The 22247-nt window shown below is 42.9% G+C and overlaps 1 protein-coding gene across 1 annotated transcript in view; it reads left to right on the plus strand.

The window, feature by feature from the left end:
* Window positions 1-22247, plus strand: part of LOC134671567 (centrosomal protein of 164 kDa) — a 34003-nt gene that overhangs the window by 11509 nt on the left and 247 nt on the right. The window contains exons 6-24 of the mRNA XM_063529426.1: window positions 806-1007; window positions 2287-2522; window positions 3077-3290; window positions 4559-5459; window positions 5926-6103; window positions 6399-6556; window positions 7440-7580; window positions 8069-8169; window positions 8618-8759; window positions 8792-8923; window positions 10478-10592; window positions 11996-12064; window positions 14601-14670; window positions 14986-15119; window positions 15574-15731; window positions 17048-17182; window positions 18759-18894; window positions 19291-19364; window positions 19809-22134. Of these exons, the coding sequence (XP_063385496.1) occupies window positions 806-1007; window positions 2287-2522; window positions 3077-3290; window positions 4559-5459; window positions 5926-6103; window positions 6399-6556; window positions 7440-7580; window positions 8069-8169; window positions 8618-8759; window positions 8792-8923; window positions 10478-10592; window positions 11996-12064; window positions 14601-14670; window positions 14986-15119; window positions 15574-15731; window positions 17048-17182; window positions 18759-18894; window positions 19291-19364; window positions 19809-19892 (3380 nt within the window). The 3' untranslated portion in view covers window positions 19893-22134. The remainder of the gene's footprint in view (window positions 1-805; window positions 1008-2286; window positions 2523-3076; window positions 3291-4558; window positions 5460-5925; window positions 6104-6398; window positions 6557-7439; window positions 7581-8068; window positions 8170-8617; window positions 8760-8791; window positions 8924-10477; window positions 10593-11995; window positions 12065-14600; window positions 14671-14985; window positions 15120-15573; window positions 15732-17047; window positions 17183-18758; window positions 18895-19290; window positions 19365-19808; window positions 22135-22247) is intronic.

A 22247-nucleotide genomic window follows, 5' to 3' on the forward strand; every position in this document is an offset into this window, starting at 1 on the left:
TACGTCAAATCATGGGATTAGTTGTCAAGCGGACCCCAGGCTCTCATGAGCCGTGGCGAAATGCCGGGATAACGCGAGGAAGAAGAAGAACACACATCACCAGTGATCGGGGATTTCTATGCCACACCGCGGGATATCAAGTCGAAATGGTAATATGGATACGCCGCTTGGCCCGCGATAGGAACAAAACTGTTCGAAAAGTAAACGCTATTTCGGTGTTGGTAATTCGTTTATAAAATAAAGGACTGTAAAAAAACAGTGTTGGTTATGATTTATAGAAAAAATATTATTCAAAAAAATTATTAAGTTATACAAAAATGTTCTTACATATAATAATTTAAGTAAAACATTTTTAAAAAACCGTACATTTGTACGTATTTCTATTTTAACAGTTATGTCGGGATGTTGTTTGTCATTAAAACACGTGGTATTTTTGCACTTAATAATATAATGAGTGCAAAAAGCAGCTGCAGTGCGGTTTGTATTTACAATGTCATTCTACGGTGCTAATAATTAATAGATAAGATAAGCGTTTGAAGAAGTGATTCAGTCGGCTTAGATAATGCATGATTAATTGATTAACAGTAACATGCCAAAACACTCTCCTATATCGCACACGAATCCCGGAATCCCGCGGCATATCCAATACTAGCATAATGATTGAGGTCATTCACCCCAAGTGGCATAGAAATCCCCGATCACCATCAGTGAAAAAATAATGATCAAAGTCATGGCATTTTAACAGTCTTAATCTTCTGTCGAAAGATGGCAGTAAATGTACTGTAATTCTCTTTGCTAATTTTAGGAAGAGGCACCATGTTTCTAAAACTGAAGTCTGAGCTGCCAAGTCCGGACACAGACAAATCGCTGACCATAGACTCTGTGACCAAGAGCGACCCGCCGAAGGGCATCCTGCGCGAGGGCAAGCCGGAGCTGCAGAGGAAAGCCGAGAGCGCCGTGTTCGGGCGGCATGCCGCTAGCTTGGACGACGATCGGAAGAGCGTCAGGTTAGCCGTTTGCAGGGTATACCACATATATAATCAGGTAACAAGCAAAACTCACTAATTACTAAAAAAATTAAACAAAAATCGACCTTCTTTCAGTACTAATATGCTTCTCTATGGCTATGAACTTGTGGCGGTACTTAGTGACTTTTGCTTGTCACCCTATATTATAGTCTTCCTCATCGATTTCGATGACGGCGACCTCAGTAATTACGGACTATGCCTGTTAAGAGCCCGAATGTGCCTGGCCAGGCCGAACTTGGTCTTAAAGACTTCTGCAGGTGTTACAATAAAGTTGGCCAGACGCGTAAGCGGGCTTCGGTCTTTCTACACAGCCGCAGTGTCGCCACCATTATAAAAAAAAGTCAGACGCCGCATAATTAAAATAGCTCTACCTCAAAAACTCATGTTTAATTTTTGGACCGTCAAAGACGTCAACTAACGCGCGCGGCTAAGGCCCCCCCCCCACATCTGGCGTCTTTCGAGCGTCGGCGTCTACAATTCTATGGCCGCTGCTCGACGCAACGTCGACGCAACTGCGCAGCGACGTCATTTTCCATAGCGCTGACCAGACGCCGACAGACGCCGACGCTCGAAAGACGCTAGATGTGGGGGGGCCCTAATAGCCCAATATCAAATACAAAACTTCATTATTACAATTTATTTACTATAGGGACCGTGCGCGTTGGAGGGTCTGCCATCTTGTGGCCTGAATCGGAAACATATCGATGGCCCAATATTAATATTTCTATGTTTCAGTTTTATCGAACTGAAATTTGAACATTGTCATAGTGACATTAAGTCGAATTTCAACTATTTTGAAAATGTAACATGGCAAGCGATATGTGTACAGTCAACAACAGAGCTATGAATACAGGCAAAGTGCCAAAAATATGTATACACGACCTTAATGTACAGGCAATAAAGTACTGTATACATATTTTTGACACTTTGCCTGTATTCATAGCTCTGTTGTTGACTGTACATTGTCAAAGCAAGTCCTACCATCTACCGTTCTCTTGTTCGTTTCCTTGTGCATTGTAGGTTCTGCCATCTTGTGGGCTACATCGGCAGCATAAACGACACATTTACGCCTCGCGCCGAAAATCTGACGGCTCCTATGCTGCCTATAGCTCATGCACGGGGCCTATAACGTGTTTGATTGAGACTTTAACGCATTCACGCCAGGGGGCGTGCCCTAGGAACAAAGGTGAACGCACATGTGCGTCGGGGGCAGTGAATGTGTCAACGTTAAGTGAAAATCTTATCATTATTGTTTCAGATTCAAACTAGAAACGCTCCCAGACCCGACTATCAGCCCAAGCTCAAACAGCTCATCGGAACAGAATGAGGGCTCCATCATCAGCAACCCCATCGTTCCTTCTATCCCCTCGCCCGTGATCCCGTCCTCCCCCGTGCTGCCGGGGCCGGGGGTGCTGCTGGCCCCGCTGGCCACGAGGCCGCCGCTGCCGCCGAGGCCGAACGTTGATAGTCCGAGGTCTGACAAGGATTCTGTTGGTGAGTTCGCTAAAAAGTATTTTCAGTAATATTTTAGCACTTTAATTGGTTGCAGGCACAACTAAAAGCCTCGAAATAGAGTGTCCGACAATAATTATGTCGGTAAGAGGGTTGATATTTTTCCTCTGACATAAAAATACCTAATTAAAAAATATAAGATCAGGAATCCAATCTTAAGATAAGCCAGCGCGCCATGGAGCGTAGTATTCTCGGCGTGAAGTTGACCGATCGCATCAAAAACACTGTACTACGTTTCAAAACTCAAATAGCCGACGTGGCTGAAAGCCGCCAAGTTGAAGTGGGACTGGGCGGGACACGTTTGCCGTATGCCGGATGACTTGTAGGCTGAAATAACAATCAATTGGGTCACACATCAAACCCGGGGTCGCGGCAAACCTCGACGGCGTTGGTGAGATGATCTTGACGCCTTCGATAGGAACTGGTGGGAGACGGGTCAGGACCGGGATACGTGGAAAGGGAGGAAGGACTTTGCCCAGCAGTGGGACACTCTAGGCTCTTAAAAATAAATAAATAATCGTACTAATTATTTTCAGCAGAGAGTGAAACCCGCGATTCCCGTGGCGCGTCCCCCCGCCGTCGCTTACTACGGCCACCAGCAGCTGACTACATCAAGCAAGACCTGTTCCAGAAAAACTTCCAGAAGATTGCAGACCTGGTGCGGTCTACTGATATAGAACCTTCGGCTAATAGTATGGCTTCAGCTAACAGCTTGGAGGAGCCTTCGGTGGAGAAGGAAGTTAGACCAAGGTAAGTTCTGTAATACATCAAGCAAGACCAGTTCCAGAACTACCAGAAGATGGCTAATCTGGTGCGGTCTACTGATATAGAATCTTCGGCGAATAGTGTGGCTTCAGCTGACAGCTTGGAGGAGCTTTCGGTGGAGAAAGAAGTTAGACCAAGGTACGTCCTGTAATACATCAAGCGAGACCTGTTCCAGAACTGCCAGAAGATGGCTGACCTGGTGCGGTCTACTGATATAGAATCTTCGGCGAATAGTGTGGCTTCAGCTGACAGCTTGGAGGAGCCTTCGGTGGAGAAGGAAGTTAGACCAAGGTAAGTTCTGTAATACATCAAGCAAGACCAGTTCCAGAACTACCAGAAGATGGCTAATCTGGTGCGGTCTACTGATATAGAATCTTCGGCGAATAGTGTGGCTTCAGCTGACAGCTTGGAGGAGCCTTCGGTGGAGAAGGAAGTTAGACCAAGGTAAGTTCTGTAATACATCAAGCAAGACCAGTTCCAGAACTACCAGAAGATGGCTAATCTGGTGCGGTCTACTGATATAGAATCTTCGGCGAATAGTGTGGCTTCAGCTGACAGCTTGGAGGAGCCTTCGGTGGAGAAGGAAGTTAGACCAAGGTAAGTTCTGTAATACATCAAGCAAGACCAGTTCCAGAACTACCAGAAGATGGCTAATCTGGTGCGGTCTACTGATATAGAATCTTCGGCGAATAGTGTGGCTTCAGCTAACAGCTTGGAGGAGCCTTCGGTGGAGAAGGAAGTTAAACCTAGGCAATACACTATAGTTCGTTTTTTTTAGCATTAGAAAGAACTCCACAGAAGGAAGCGTGCAGTTTTTATCAGGCTCGTTAATTGTTAATAATTATTGAATTATCTAATGTAGCATGGTCAATACATATAATTTACTTCAAATTGTTACCGCTAAAAGTGCCAGATTTAAAACCACAAGCGAACTTCTGCGAAGTTCTTTCTAATGCTAAAAAAAACGGACTATAAGCAGGACTTAGAGAAATTCCAAGATCACTAACTACACAATTTTTATATATTTTTAAGCCAAAAACAAAAAATAAACATGATCTGAAGTTTTTTTTATAAATCGAAGGTAAGTTCAATCGAATACGAGAGGTATTGTGAAATTGTGTAAGTATAAGATTGTTCTTAGCAAGATGTTTTCTCAAATACAAAATGAACTATCCAAAGCCTTGTAGTTTCAGACCCATATTCATTGGCATGCATACTAGCGAGTATTATGGTAACTTACACATTTGTTACAGATCTCCAATGATACCTCAAAAGAACAAAATCTCCATCAACCTCATGGAGAGCATAGAATCTGAGACCTCCATCGATTCTCCCGACAGAGAATTTGCCAATCTGGACCTAAACGACCTTGACGACTCCAACGACCAGAAAGAGAACGACCCAGAAAAAGAAGATAAAAAAGAGAGCGTAAAAGAAGACTTATCAGAACATTCCACTAATTCTAAGCAGTCAAAATCTTCTAGAATAATAGATAACATTCCAATGCCAAATATAAAAGTTCCTAAGTTAGATTTCTTCCGCTCCCCTAAATCAGAATTCAAAGAGTTCAAGAATGACGAATCGAAAACTAATTCTAGATCGGACAGTGTAGATTTGAAAAGTCCGCAGCTCAAATCTAGGTCGGATAGTTTAGAGGCGGCCTTAAAAAGCCCTCAGTTAAAATTGTCTCCAAATCCTGATAGATCTCCAAGAGATTTTAGCAAACCGTGGTCTGGTCTAACATTTAAACCGAAACCCGTTGCATTAAAATCTTCAGACTCGGCTAACAGTTTAGGAAAAAGTTTAACAAGCCCTCGCCTAGATGGCGTTATACTATCCCAAGGTAAATCAAGTACAGATAACGTAGTAGTTGTATACCAATTTGAGCAGGAAGACAGTTTTTCGAAAATTAAATCGCCTTTACCTGATCCGGGTAGAGAGATGATAGAGAGGAGTAAAGGAGATGAGAGGAGAAGACTGGAGTTGACGTTGCAGAAAGAGATAGAGACAATAAGAATGGAGTGGGTGGGGAAGGAGAAGAGGTTGAAGGCCGAGTTGCAAGAAGAGTTAAAGGAGGCAGAGGAGAAATTTTTGGCGGAGAAGAAATTGAGGTTGGAGGAGCAGGCGGAAAGGCATAAGAGGGAGATGGAGGAGGTACGTTTATGACCATTAAACATTGACATAAGGCGTTTTTTCTTAATTTCAAATTGTTTCCAAATGTGATTAGGCGGGAAAAAATTTACGATATTTATTGAAACAATCACGAATTGCTACAACTATAGTTCGTTTTTTTAGCATTAGAAATAAGGTAAACAATCTTGATGTGTCTTTTAATTGAAAAACACATTTTAAAAATAAGTTACGGCAAATATGTAACAATTATGAATCTAATACGATCATTTATATTCTTCTGCTTTCATAAGTAATAGTTTTTGATTTTTAAAAGGCGTTTTTCAATTAAAAGACATGTCAAGATGCAAGTTCTTTCTAATGCTAAAAAAAACGAACTAGAGGTAAATGGGTGTTAACATTTATTTATGCCTTTTCAGACGTAATGTTAGTTTAAAGTCATTTATTTCACATCGTAAACAATAAAAAAAATATCAAAATTCTGTGACAGGTGTTAGCAGCAGCAGAAGAAAATCACCAAAAAGCGATAGAGGAGCACGCTAAAGCGCTTCAGGAGCGAATAATACACGATACCGAAGCGGCGGAGCGCGAACACCAAGCGGCCATGGAGAAACTTCGAGAACAATACAGAACCAAGCTGAAGGAGCAACAGCATGAACTTGAAATTGGTATGATCCATAGATATCACTACACCTTATAAAACAAATTCCCCCGCCTCGTCTGTCTGTTTTTGTATGTTCGCTATAAACTCGAAAACTACGGAACGGATTTTTATGCGGTTTTGACCTATCAATAGAGCTGGCTCGGTGCTGCACTCTGGCGGCAGAACATTGCATAGCTAGCAGATACTATTAGCATTTGGATTTGTATGGTGGGCCTTACGATTTTAAGTGAACACTATTCTTTATTATCAACTTTTTACGTCATTATAGGTAAAATTCTCTCATTTTTATTTTCTTCTAGAAAACGAACGCGCCCTCTCCGAGCTACGCGAACAACTGTCAACCAATTTACACAGAGAGCGAGCGAGCATGATGGAAGAGAACAGGGCGACTATAGACTCCCTCAGGGACGAGCACAGCAGCAGGGTTGCAGAACTGCGACACGACTATAGGGCAGAGGTAGGACATCAATCTGCACAGAGAGCGAGCGAGCATGATGGGAGAGAACAGGGCCACTATAGACTCCCTCAGGGACGAGCACAGCAGCAGGGTTGCAGAACTGCGACACGACTATAGGGCAGAGGTAGGACATCAATCTGCACAGAGAGCGAGCGAGCATGATGGGAGAGAACAGGGCCACTATAGACTCCCTCAGGGACGAGCACAGCAGCAGGGTGGCAGAACTGCGACACGACAATAGGGCAGAGGTAGGACATCAATCTGCACAGGGAGCGAGCGAGCGTGATGGGAGAGAACAGGGCCACTATAGACTCCCTCAGGGACGAGCAGAGCAGCAGGGTTGCAGAACTGCGACACGACTATAGGGCAGAGGTAGGACATCAATCTGCACAGAGAGCGAGCGAGCATGATGGGAGAGAACAGGGCCACTATAGACTCCCTCAGGGACGAGCACAGCAGCAGGGTTGCAGAACTGCGACACGACTATAGGGCAGAGGTAGGACATCAATCTGCACAGAGAGCGAGCGAGCATGATGGAAGAGAACAGGGCCACAATAGACTCCCTCAGGGACGAGCACAGCAGCAGGGTTGCAGAACTGCGACACGACTATAGGGCAGAGGTAGCAATGTTTCGAATTTCTCTTCTTTCTTGTAAACATTTCTGCGAATGCGAGTCTCGCCAGAAAGTGGCCTAGCTAGGCGTGGCCGAAGGTTTTTCTCGCAAATCTACATGCTAATTATAGCCGGTCAAACAAGTTTGTCAGTATAAAAAGGCGCAAAATTTAAATTTTTTACTGACGGGAATGGCTTGATAGAGTATACTCGTAATCGTATTTAAAAAATAGAGTTTATTAATATTTTTCAAATTGTCATTCTGTCCCAGGTGGAGCGAATCCGCACCCAACACGCTTGCCACCTAGAAGAGCTGCGCGGGCGACTGGCATCCGACCGTCTCGCTCCCACACTGCCCGACAAATACCGCTGTCTCAAGGAGAAGTATGCGCGCCTCAAACACGACGTCAAGGTAATACTCAATGAACTAGGAATAACTATAGAAGTCGGACTGTCTAGAGACTCTAGAGTCACAGAAAACCGCCTATAATATTGCTCATTTTGTTCGCGACGCATGTCACCAAACTGTAAGGAAGTGGTGAGGGGTGGGACGGGTGCTAACGGCGTTGCGATTGGTCGTTCCAAATATGGCGCGACGTTACGCGTAAGCGTAGGGATGGGACATGTCCTGTGATGAAACAACGCAACCTACTCGTAATTGTGTTTGGGGTTTTTAGAATTGTTTTGATGAGTATTAGTTGCCTGTAGTAATAAAAGTACAGTTTGTATGAATGGTTCCCAATTCTACAGATTTCTTTTACAGAATTCCATGTCTACAGATTTCTATTTCTACACATTCCTATCAAAAATAATTTTTTTGGCAAAACTTTATTAATCTTTCAAAAAGGAGTTTTGTTACGAATAATATTTGTTATTTAAATTAATATTGAATGTACACAGATGTCCATCGAGCGGCGGAACAAGCGTCGGGAAATGAGCATGACGACGGGATCAGAGACAGAGAAATCTAACTCCCACAAAGCTAACCAGTCGCTGGAAAGGTAACTTTATTATCAGCCCTGTTTTACGCGGGCAACAACATACCAGTCCTAGTGGTAAATATTTATGTAACGTTTTTAAGCAAAATTTACCACTTTGTTGCTCGCCATAAGGACGAAATTCGCTTGTACATTTATGCATATAACCAGAAGTCGGACAGGGCGAGCTATTTACCTTATAATTTGACATGTTTTACGTCATATTATAAGGCAAATACATAGCTACCGTTTCCGGGCTCTGTAAATAACCTGTCAGAGCATATTTATGGCATGCGACCTTCTGCTTGAACACGACACATAATTATGATATATAGCTTTAAATAAATGCTTATAGTTACATAGACAACATCCATAACTCAAGAAAAATAAGAGTGTTACTTGAATTGTATGGGAGCGGCTTTTCGGCGGCGGATTCTCGTGACTTAATTTGTGATCTATATTTATTGTTTAGGTGCAAGGAGTTGAATGAGACATCGGTGAGCGCCGTGATAGAGTCGGAGCCGACCAGGGTGAACAACAACTTGGTCGTGCGCAACAACGACAACGACTCCTGCTCGGAGAACAACGCCAACAACAACGAACAATGCAAACAGGTCAGTATACCTACACTATACCAGGTGTTAAGTTGAATGAGACATTGGTGAGCGCCTTGATAGAATCGGAGCCGACGAGGGTGAACAACAACTTGGTCGTCCGCAACAACGACAACGACACGTGCTCGGAGAACAACGCCAACAACAACGAACAATGCAAACAGGTCAGTATACCTACACTATACCAGGTGTTAAGTTGAATGAGACATCGGTGAGCGCCGTGATAGAATCGGAGCCGACCAGGGTGAACAACAACTTGGTCGTCCGCAACAACGACAACGACTCGCGCTCGGAGAACAACGCCAACAACAACGAACAATGCAAACAGGTCAGTATACCTACACTATACCAGGTGTTAAGTTGAATGAGACATCGGTGAGTGCCGTGATAGAATCGGAGCCGACCAGGTGAACAACAACTTGGTCGTCCGCAACAACGACTCTTGCTCGGAGAACAACGCCAACAACAACGAACAATGCAAACAGGTCAGTATACCTTCACTATACCAGGTGTTAAGTTGAATGAGACATTGGTGAGCGCCGTGATAGAATAGGAGCCGACCAGGGTGAACAACAACTTGGTCGTGCGCAACAACGACAACGACTCCTGCTCGGAGAACAACGCCAACAACAACGAACAATGCAAACAAGTCAGTATACCTACACTATACCAGGTGTTAAGTTGAATGAGACATGGGTGAGCGCCGTGATAGAATAGGAGCCGACCAGGGTGAACAACAACTTGGTCGTGCGCAACAACGACAACGACTCCTGCTCGGAGAACAACGCCAACAACAACGAACACTGCAAACAGGTCAGTATACCTACACTATACCAGGTAGGTATCTAGTACTATTATTTATTCTGTGACTAACAATTTTGTCTATTGTTGTCTTTTGTTAAGCACGAAGAATTTCGTACATTGACTCGCCTGTTCCTATCTCTATTGCACGCGCATAATTATATTGCTGTCCCGCTCGCAGAGTCATTGACCGCTGGCATCATGGGCGGGCGTGGGAACAGTTGGGTCAATATTCGAAATTGTTCGTGCTTGGCGTCCTTACTAGGTATAAGTCCATTAAGGTTATCTTCATAGCAAATTTTATTACTTAGATTTATTGAACTTTAGTTTTCAGTTTTTATACAATTAGCAGTTTACATTTTCTTCGTCGTATTTTCATCAAGAGACATATTACGACAACTGTGAAATATTTGCAACTATACTTTTTACGTATGGGATTCATGCGAAAGAGATTATTTGCTGGAGGGTTTCGTCTTCCGGGCCCGTTTGACGTCTGAGGGCCTACTACCAGCATCGAAAACATTATCTGCCTCTTTATCGCTCTTGCATATTCGAGAGATGGAGAGGCAGATAAATAAAAATCGAATTACGTTTTTCGCGATAGGGCCTGGAACGTACAGCAATAAGGGTCGGTTGCACCAATAAACCCTCTATCACCGTTAAAGCGTTCGCTAAATCTTATTGCATGGGAAGTGTCACATATCTCTGCTGCGTGACGTTGTTCAGTCTGGTTGGTGCAACTGGCCCTAGGTTGTATAGAAGAGACGGCGGCTAACCCTTTAACCATTTGACATTCCTTTCTAGTCATTCGATTTCGTACCGTAATTCTTATAATAGAGATGCGTTTTTGTTTTAAGTATGATGGCAAGTATGTTGCCGCTACGGACTAAAGGGTTAAGCCTGTGTGATGGTTTCAGTCAGCGCCATCAGACGCGTCAGCGCCGAGCAAATCGAAGCCCCGCCGCAGCGCCGTGGCCTTCCGCGAGCCGCCGCGCCGCCGCCGCGACCACCGCCACAGGGACAGAGACGCTGGTACCTACCTGCACTATACCACAGAATAAATAATAGTACTGCCGTACAGAAAGGAAACTTCCTGCAAAACCGAAGTTTGGCTGCGGTTCAGGGTCAAATCATGCTATCCCTTTCTAATATATGGCACTATCCCTTTCGGCTATTTAGGGTTGTCAAGATTCAAGTGATTATCTTATCTGTGGTCGTGCACGCAAAAAAAGTCAAGTGGTGCCAACCCTAATAATTGCTCGGAGCAATGGTGAGCCGAGCGGAGCCGAGTTTGGCCGAAGTCAGGAGTTTCGCACCCCTGACTATACGTTATTTTTCACCACACTAGCTCGGAAAGGCTTACTTTGCACTTAACTCACATCAGTAATTCACATGTGAGGCAAAATAATCAAATTTTGTGTTGTTTTCTTATGTTTGCTGGTAGAATTGACTTTCAAATGATGATTTTGGATGATAAATATTTAATAACATTCATTTGGATTTGATTTGATTTCATTTGATATTTTACATTTAATATTTGCTTCGGGTTGCTGTGGTGAAAAATTTTGTGTTTCACTCGGGGGCAAATTTTGTTTAACCCTCGTGGTTCAATTTTGGAATCTTTCGCTTGCTCGGGTATCAATATTAGCACGAGCGGTTAAACAACAACTTTGCCCCCTTGTAAAACAAATAACTATTACATTGCTCATTCTCTGAAATAGGGTAGTTGCTGTTCTAAAGAATGTTCAGAAAATGATACTTTTCTACACTAGAGCATTTTTCTTTCCAAATACGTACTTTTTGTTTAATTTTTTTACGATAAGTAATTGAGATTTAGTTTTAAATGGATTTGTTGTACAATTTCCATTCTGATATTTGACTCCTCATTCCATAAATAACGATTCTTTTACCTAAATGGTTAGTTGAAAGTACCCTAAAGAAATGCTATCAAAAATATACTGAGTCTCGTATTCTTAACGAAAAGTAAACTCTAGTGGAAGGCAAAAAATTACAAATGTATTTATTTATTTACATAAGGAGATCCAACAGCTAACTAAATGACAATGGAATCTTAAATAGATATATAGAGCCAATTACAGGAACTCGCAAATAGCTATGTAGTAAAAACATATACTTAAGTAACACGCATCACACACGCACGCATCACACACGCACACACACACACACGCACACACACGCACACGCACACACACGCACGCACGCACGCACGCACGCACACACACAGACACAGACACACAGACACACATCGCACACATGAAAGAGATAAGACTCAAACTAAAACTAACAACATTCGCTTACATAATCAAACCCTACTACCGGTGACAGGACACCAATTATTATTGTATTGCAAGCCTTCTTTTGAAAATTTCAAGCTGGTTATAAAGTTATTTATTAAAAATATGACTTTTTTACAGCTACCACGGACTTCCAAGATTCATCCGACGCGACAACAGCTGAAGACAAGCCGAAGGAGCCCATCAACGGTAATACTGTGCCTGTGCCATACACTAGGAATCCTCTAGACCGAGTTTAGAGCAATTATTCCATGCAACCGATGATGCCAAAAATGCGGGGGTGCGCGGGACGAGGTGAGCGAAGTCCCGTGCCGTGATTGGTCCGTTCAAAGACACGGACGTCACACAAAGACACTTACACATGGAGTAAAATTACCGTATGCGTGGCAGAGGGGGTAGCGCGACTATGCTGACTCTGGAGGATGTTTTGTCTGTGGCCTGTGCCGACCAATAGCGATGTAGACTGCACTTAAAACTAGTAGTGGTTTTAATTCATCGGCAAGAGAGTTGAGGAGAAATGATTACCGCTACATAAACTATATACTAATAGGGAGTATTACTGCAACGTTCTGCCGCCAGAGTGCAGCACTAAGCTAGCTAGTAAACCATAGAGTAACTTATATATACTATTAAAACCAAAATATTACTTTGCTAATCCGCGTAAAAAGATAACGTGCTAGTCAATCAGTGCTAACCCGTTATACTTACTTGCGTATTTTTTGCATGCAATTAATTTTCCCACCCTCCCACCGCAAAAATAAATACGCAAATAAATATAACAAACCACCACCAAAAGAATAATACTCGACACGTGTTTCGCCTCTCTACGAGGCATCCTCAGGAGCTGTTAACGGTGTGACGGTGAGGCGAAACACGTGTCGAGTATTATTCTTTTGGTGGTGGTTTGTTATATTTATTTGCGTATTTATTTTTGCGGTGGGAGGGTGGGAATATTAATTGCATGCAAAAAATACGCAAGTAAGTATAACGGGTTAGCACTGATTGACTATAGTTCGTTTTTTTTAGCATTAGAAAGAACTTCACAGAAGCAAGCGTGCAGTTTTTATCAGGCTCTTTAATTGTTAATAATTATTGAATTATCTAATGTAGCATGGTCAATACATATAATTTACTTCAAATTATTACCGCTAAAAGTGCCGGATTTGGAACCACAAGCTTACTTCTGCGAAGTTCTTTCTAATGCTAAAAAAAACGAACTATAGCACGTTATCTTTTTACGCGGATTAGCAAAGTAATATTTTGGTTTTAATTAATATGGATTTTCGCAAAGTAACGCCTGATTCTATTCACTATTTTTATACATACTGTGCCCTAAACTGTTTTTGACAAGTTTTCACAGACAATAAAATATGACATTGATGCATCAAGGCGGTTTGTTAACAATCTACCTAGCCAACCTACCTGGCCTACCAGGAAACGCGAAAATCGAAATTTGGTTATCTGTCTCTTTATCGCTCGAATATGCAGGAGTGATAGAGAGGTTCGGTAACGAAATTTCGATTTGGTTGTTTCGCGGTAGACCCCCAGATTGTGATGGATAGTCTCGGAGTAATTAACAATGGAGCCGCCATTAACAGGCGTTCCCCTCTGTCGAAAAAAGGCGGCCAATGGTCAACTACATGTCAACCATATGTATGGACTGACGTTTATCTGACATGACGTACCTATACATTTGATGTGCCCCTCCCCCGCAAAAAACGGCAGACTATTTTGTACCGAAAATTTTAGACATGGCGTCTCCGTTGGTTATATCCTCCAAGTGGATAGTGGTAGAGGCGTAATATTCCCTATTGAAAAAGAGTTTTAAGATAAGTGAATGTGACTTAAGTGTATTTAAGTTACATTCCTTGACCAATATGTCGAGGCCACAGAATTTGATAATTTTATGAAATGCCATTTTAAAATTGTTCACTTCAAGATATGGTTAGGTTTGACTTTTTTATAATGTGCGAACCGATCATTTCATAAAATGATTGCCACATCATGAAATGATAAACCATTTTGATATTTCGACAAGAAAGCCGATTAGACATGTTTAAGCCGATTCACATTTATTTTGTCTGTCGTGTTGTGTTGTGATGCTCTCTGTCGTGATGGCATACTGTTCACATCTATATGACGTGTTATGATGCATTTTTATCAGCTCCGTCTTGGCTGTCGGCGAGTTCACACTCCTCGTCCATACTTGATGCGGCTCTGACGCGTCACAACACAACACTGGCGCGTGCACACTGGTCTGATGCGCGGTGTCGTGTCGCTGCACCGCCCCCCGCACCTCACCCGTCCTGACGCGGACCGGGATCGCTTGTGATGCGACACAACACAAGCCGTCACAACACATGGCATCAGAGAAATGTGAACGCAACCATATTAAATGTATGAATGATGGTCCTGGGTTCGAATCCCAGTAAGGGCATTTATTTGTATGATGATACAGATATTTGTTCCAGAGACATGGGTGTTTTCTATGTATTTAAGTATTTGTATATTATATATATCGTTGTCTGAGTACCCACAACACAAGCCTTCTTGAGCTTACTGTGGGACTTAGTCAATCTGTGTAAGAATGTCCTATAATATTTATTTATTTAAACCGATACCGTTCTGATGCATCATAACACGACAGACAAATGTGAACCCGGCTTTAGTAGTGAACCTAGTGCCTTGTGTCGTAAGATATAATTCAGGGTGCGTGGCCTTGCAGGTCACGGGCGGCGCAGGTGCTTCACGAGACTGAAGTCCGCGTCCACTTCGCGACTCAACTACTCACCGAAGTACGTATAATAATCTAATCATATATGTACAGAATAGACTACTTAAGGTAGACGTCCACAGGGCCGCATCGCACGCAATGGATTTTAGTATTCTTTCTATAGAAAGTTAGGCAAGTGCGTCCACTCCGTTGCATGCGATGCGGCCCTATGGAGTATGGACGTCTACCTTTAACCCCCTGATTAATAAATAAATAATAAATGTCAAGAACCTGTAAGTTTGAAGCCATTAGGCATTTTTAAATTTTCATATGGTTTGTTATGTTTTCTGAAATATCTAAGTATTTATAAGATTTGAATAAACTTGTGCGATTGCAGACGAGGCGAAGGCTGGTCGAGCCCTCTAGAATCCCTACGACAGCAGCTGCGAAAACTGGACGACTTAGAAGACCAGTTCCCGGACTTAGCCTGCCAGCCTGCCTACAGCCTGCGGTACCCCTTCGCAGAACTAGGTATGCTGCATCCTGGAGGTCGAGTCCTCTAGAGTCCTTACAGCGACTTCGAAAACTAGGCGACTTAGAAGATCAGTTCCCGGACTTAGCCTGCCAGCCTGCCTATAGCCTGCAGTACCCCGTCGCAGAACTAGGTATGCTGTATCCTGGAGGTTGAGTCCTCTAGAGTCCTTACAGCGACTTCGAAAACTGAACGACTTAGAAGACCAGTTCCCTGACTTAGCATGCCAGCCTGCCTACAGCCTGCGGTGCCCCTTCGCAGAACTAGGTATGCTGTATCCAGAGGCGGAGGTCCAACCCTCTAGAGTCCTTGCGACACTGACTCTCATCAGCACTCGAATAATGTTTTTATGAATCCAGCTGAAAGAGAGTTTCATAAGCCCACACTCGTATTTTAATGACTTTCATTATGTATGAGTCACATAAACTACAATTATTCTTTCATTGTAAATAGGAGCCGTTGCCACCGCCGACACGCCTGAGTTGGAATTCGTGCGGCACCGCGCCTTAATAGAGCGAGAAGGCATGCGCAGAGCGAGAGCGGTGCTGAAGCGGCGCAGAGCAGCGCTCAAACAGACCAGGAGCGAAAGAGAACCACATAGAGCCCCTAGCGTAAGTTATTTTATTACGTTAAGAAACTTAATCGAAGTGATAACTAACTATTTTGGCTCAGCGATCCAAAGAGAATCCTGTCCCGATCCTGCGCAACTTCCTGCCAGTTACTGACGCGAAGCTAAAGCAGATCCGCCGTCACACTGTCTTCCCAGCGATACCTGGGCCGACCCACCGGACTGCTGCCAGTCGGTCGTCCCAAGAACACCCTCTTGACAGCCCGATCCTCTCCCATGCTGGGGAGGTGACCGAACCAGCGAAGTCTGTGAGCTTTCGTTTCGCCGACGATATTGGGTTCGGCCGCTAACTCCTCGATCTCGGCATTTTTCCGGATCCTACAGGTGCCGTCATCTCTCTATATAGGTCCCAGGATCTAGCGAAAAACTTTAACTCTCTGCTACCAGTAGTTGACTTTCTTCTTTTAGTGTTTTAGTGGCCTCAAAGTTACAACTATTATATTTTTTGTTACCTAACTTTATATGCCGACGGAACGTCTGCCCTGAACCTGACATGGATGATACTACTAGGAGGTGACCAGCTGTGTATTCATGGAAAAAAAGTTGAATGAGGGAGCCAATCCACTCAATTTCGGGAGGAGGTTGGAGACCTCGAAGTTCTAACATTGGATCCGAGTTTACCTGCATCACTACTATAATTGGCTTTAATAAACTGAAATAAATGTCATATACTAAGAAAAAGTGACCAAGCCCTCCAGTGCCCCAGGCTGGAATCGAACCAGCGTCCTCTGGTGCCTGTAAAAATAATTTAATAGTGATGTTTCCTGTACTTAAAATACATTATTTCAAACCGTGCACGAAATAAAGCACCAGATAATTATTAGAAAAACATAGATAGCAGCTATTTTTAAACACAATTTGTATTTAATAAATCTGATTGAAATATAACAAATAGGTGAGTTTACCGTGACGTCACTACATTCGTTTTCATATAAATTCCATATTAGAAAATGGTTTTGACAGTTCTAAAAAAGAAGCTGATTTGACTAGTAGGAATGTAGCCTATTTGTTCTAATACTTCTAATAGTATTTATTGGCTTTAATGTTAGCTGCCTGACTGGTAAGTTTATTGACGGTTGCAAGCTGCGAAGTCTGTTATAGTAAGCTGTGGTAACGACCACAGATTTTATATCGAGTAAGTTACATAATACCGGTGTCCTTTGTCCATGGTGATATCGTATTGCACCATCGACAAAATTACTGTTCACTAAACGTGTTGATATTTTACAAACGCATATATTATTGTTTGTTTTCCGTTTGATGTCAGTCTGAACTCTGATGTGCTATTAAACGGGGCAGGAGGAGCGTGAGTCCACAGAGTTGGAGGTCGCTCTACACCGAGCGCGCGCACTGCTGGGCGAGAAGGAGATTCGGCTGCGGCACATTGAGCGCGCGCTGCGGGCGCTGGCGGCGCGCCCGCCGGTCGCCGTGCAGGTCCAGCGATAATCTAACTTGTTTATATAGATTTTTGGTTCAATTTCGCTTGAAACATCAACTTCTTCTTCATCGACGCATATTATCTAAGGACGGGCTTTATGGGCACTAAAAATGGTACTAGTTCAGCGGTGTTACTCACGAATTCCAGCCAATCGTGCAGTCTAACGCAACTAGTTGCGACCAATAGCGCGCGTAATGCAAACTCATCAACCAATCGCGCCCGTGATGCGAACTCATCAACCAATCGCGTTGTAGCGGTTTCACACCGCTGTACTGGCCCCTGTCATGCCTCTTTATTATTGCCCGTAAAGCCAGTCCCTAGATATCTATATCAATGTTCTTCTTGCAATTTTTATTCACTCTTGCAGTAATTCGAATCAGTTTCGCTTGTAAACATCGTCACCTTGCAAGTTTCATTTATTCGCTTTGTATTTTGGTTCAGTTTTGCACACACTCGTCCGTTTCCAAGAGCTGTTAGGCAAGAAAACGATCGGGGTGTAGCCGCTCGCCGCGCAGACTTTTGGTTCAATTCATCGCATTAATTCATTTCTATTTCTTAGTTTTACTGTCACTTTCTAATATTTAGTTCAGTTTTGCTTTAAATGTGCTTGAGTCGGATCGATGCATTCACCTATTGGTTCACTTTTGTATAGGTCATCCGCTATTCATGCTTTTTTCCAAAGTTCGATTCTGATATTTTACTTTCAAGCTACGTTGGTTATCGTATTAATTTGATTTGTTTTGTTCATGTAGTTCTTTCGTCATTAGCAATTTTTATCAAGATATTTGTTTAACGAATACAAGTTCATGTTTTTGTTAGCTTCTACCGTCTAGCTGTTTGGTTGGTTAATTTCTCCAGATTGTATGCACAACGTTAAAATTACACCTAAGTATATTTCTTCCCTATGGTTCAGATTGACGGTTCATTCTCAAAAATTGTATACTTATTAATTTGCACTTTCTTTACATTGTTTATAAATATTAATTCCAATTTGCTACGTAGGGCTCGTTTAGACGATGCAAGAACTCGCGTGTGGGTTTCATTACATTGCGGGTTTTGATCGGTCGGCTGAATTGGACGTAACCAACAGTCCGCAATGTAACTAAAATCGCATGTGGGTTCGCACGCCGTCTAAATCAGCCCTTATTCTGTTGTTTTACGTCAATAACTCCAGCCCGTCTTCTATCCCTTTAGTCCATAGCCGTAACATACTTGCCGTCATACTTAAAACAAAAACGCATCTCTACTATAAGAATTACGGTTCTAAATATAGACTAAGAATCCTCTAGACCGAGTTTAGAGCAATTATTTCATGCAACCGATGATGCCAAAAATGCGGGGGTGCGCGGGACGAGGTGAGCGAAGTCCCGTGCCGTGATTGGTCCGTTCAAAGACACGGACGTCACACAAAGACACTTTTGACTCGAACATGGAGTAAAATTACCGTATGCGTGGCAGAGGGGGTAGCGCGACTATGCTCGGTGTAGAGGATTCCTAGTTTATGGTTCTAAATCGAATGACTAGGAAGGAATGTGAAATGGTTAAAGGGTTAACCAATACCTGTGTGATCAGGAGACGTCATCGTCGGGGTCGTCGGGCTCGCTGTCGGCGGCGGCGGGCGGCGCCGTGCTGCGCTCGCTGCGCGCGCTGCACGCCGACGTGCGCGACATCTGGCGCGCGCTCGACGCCAGGGAGCCCAGAGTACCAGGTCACTCATTACTCCTCAACCTATACCTGTACTATCAGGAGACGTCATCGTCGGGGTCGTCGGGCTCGCTGTCACCTACCCCACCTACATTCCAATATTGGCTTTAGGCTGGGTCTGGCGTCTCTTGTCTTGTCATGCCAACACTAATATGAGAAACTAAGGTTGTGTGGTCATCTGGCATCAGAATAAGTAGTTGTGCTTAACAATATTAATTCCAAACGATGGCGCTTAAATCGGGAAGTGGGTCAAATTTAGCTTCCAAGATTTGATCCACTTCTCGACTTCCGCCAACATTGAGCTTCAGCCAATTTCAAGTAAAATTTAAATTTTTACATGTATAAATCGTAAATTGGATGAGAATACAATATTTTATCTCCAGTTGTTTTTTTATTGCAGCCATAACAGCTTCACCCGAGTCCAGCTCGTGCAACGCACCAACAACATCGCACACTCGGCTGACTCTCTCTGCTGTAAGTATATTTTTAGGGTATAGTTTGTAGGTTTCTAATAGAGCCCGACGGCTAGTCCTATTGTCTATTGTTATGTAAAACCGCACGTGCTACTTACCTGCAAAAAAGGGTCTTAATTATTTTAATTGGCACCTGAGCGCGGGCTAGTCCAACGCTCAAAAAATCAGTGCAGGGGCGCTCTCCGATAACGCGCCTTTGTTACACATCTCGATGACACATCTTAGACTGGTTCTGTAGCGTTCGACTCGCCGGCACTCGGTAACCGAAGTACTGTACTTTTTATGCAGGTGGTTGTGGCACGTGGCACGAGCGGTTTTATTTAACAATAGACAATAGGATTAGCCGTCGAGCTCTATTAGAAACCTACAAACTATAATAAATTGCCTCAGATAAAAATGGATCGCTTTATCCCCTTGTTGTACAATCTACTATTTTTTGTTTCAGCCCGAGCAGTCGCTGCAAGACAACTCTGACGGCGTGGCCGAACGAGCCCGGGGGCTCCGCGCTTGGCTGCAAACTACACCATAACCATCACATCATCGCTTCTCTGGGCCAAGCTAATCCCGCTCTTATGTCGTCGAGATAAAGCTTAAAGTACAACTCGGACGCTCGGAACTCGGAGCTCCGCGCTTGGCTGCAAACTACCCCATAACCGTCACATCATCTTCGCTTCTCTGGGCCAAGCTAATTCCGTTCTTCTGTCGTCGAGATAAAGCTTACTACACAATTTAAGTGGCAGAGATGGTCCGACGCTCCGCGCTTGCTACAGACCAAGCTCAGGGCCTACAGAAATTCGCAAATTGCGGGCATTTTTCTCTGTCACTCTACGTATTCATTGGTGTAAAAGAGAAAGATGCCTTGCGAACTTTGGTGTTAGCGGTAGGCCCTCTGATTCCGCTCTTATGCCGGCTCGATAAGGCTTAGTTTCGTTTAGAAGTAGTTCTGTTGCGACATAAAAAGACGATCTGAATCTTTTGCTTGAAAATAATACGATGTTAATATCAATATTAGCTCAATTTGACAAATTATCGTTTGTCGGTAAAATTAGAATGGCTATTTACCCCCTTATTCATAAACGCACTACAAATCTCAATTAGCTAATAATAGTTAGTCCTTATCTGTCATTTTGACTTATGTATTTGTAAGAATGGGTTGAAACATAATTTAACTAAATCAGGCCCGTAAAGTTTTATGAATAAGGGGGTTACTCTTTAACCCCCTTATTCATAAACGTCTACTAAAGTTGACAAGCCGATAATAATCGTTTGTCCCTTTCCGACGTATTGGGATGATGGAAAGAGACAAACGATTATTATCGGCTTGTCAACTTTAGTAAACGTTTATGAATAAGGGGGTAAGTCTTTACATGTATTAGCTCTGCTAGTACAGGCTAGCTACCCAACGATATGAATCACTAGAAAAAAAATATTCTTTAATTTTATTACTGGTTGGCATGACTACATCTTCAGATGACCAAAGGGCCTAGCCAAGGTGACAATCGTTGATAGATAACGCCAATCGAAACTTAAATAATGTATGACTTTTCGTAGCATGATATGGCGATACATTTTTTAGTTTCGTCAGTGGGGAGACACTCTTCCTTTCGGGCAAACTCGGCTCCGTTCGGCTCAGCATTGCTCCGAGCAATTATTAGGGTTGGCACCACTTGACGCCCTTTTGCGTGCACGACCACAGATAAGATAATCACTTGAATTTTTGACAACCCTAAATAGCCATAATGGATAGTGCCATACATTAGAAAGGGATATCATGATTCGTCCCTGAATCGCTGTCAAACTTCGGTTTTGTAGGAAGTGTCCTTTCTGTACGGTAGTACTATTATTTATTCTGTGGTTTCGTTAGGAGTCCGTCGATGTCTACGATTGTCATCTTGTCTAAGCCTTCCAGTACATATCTTGAGAAGCAATTCACGCATAGTTTTTTTTTAATAGAAATAAATAGTAGCTTTAAAGTCTATGTGAATCTTTATCAACGCGCTTTTCTTGCGCTGGACGTACGGAAATAATTATTCAGTTGATAAATACTCTGATATAGTACGTGTTATACGTGGAAATTAATATGAATATAGATCAAACGCTCAAATATCCAGCTAGACATAAATATGATATTAAATATCAACCTACAATCGTGTCATATATTCCTGAATTGGAGAATAAATAATTGTGCTAGACCAAAATACGTTATAAGCGTGATATAGAAAAAGGATTGTCTACCCCCTTATTCATAAACGCGCTACAGACCTGAATCGTTTGTCCTTATCTGTCATTTTGACTTATGTATTTGTAAGAAAGGAATAAAACATAATTTAACTAGATCAGGCCCGTAAGATTTATGAATAAGGGGGATAGTCTTTTCAAACAACTTTGTCAGTAGAAAAAGGCGCGAAAGTCAAATTTTCTATGGTACGATAACCCTTCGCGCTTACATTTTTTAAATTTGCCGCTTTTGTCTACTGACGGAAATGGCTTGACAGACTATAGCAAATAGAGAGGCGTGTTTAAGACGACTGAATTTGTAAGAAAAAGTGACGATATGAAGTTTTATGCTGTTAAAGAATTGGGGCGTATACATTGACTTAGAAGAAAAATCATCTGAGACCTTCGAGCAACACCGGCTTCCGACTCGTCGGTTAAGCGATATCTTACCGTACAAATCGTTCTGCCATTTTTTGCGGAAGGAAACGTGCACACAGTCGCACTTCTCATTCACTACATATAAAATCCAATCTGTAATGACGACACAAATACTAGTGGGGAGACACTCCTGACTTCGGTCGAACTCGGCTCCTCTCGGCTCAGCATTGCTAAGATCAATTTTTAGGGTTGGCACCACGTGACTTCCTTTTGCGTGCACGACCACAGA

Source organism: Cydia fagiglandana, chromosome 15 (genome assembly GCF_963556715.1).
Source record: "Cydia fagiglandana chromosome 15, ilCydFagi1.1, whole genome shotgun sequence".
In the NCBI taxonomy this organism is placed as follows: Eukaryota; Metazoa; Arthropoda; class Insecta; order Lepidoptera; family Tortricidae; genus Cydia; species Cydia fagiglandana.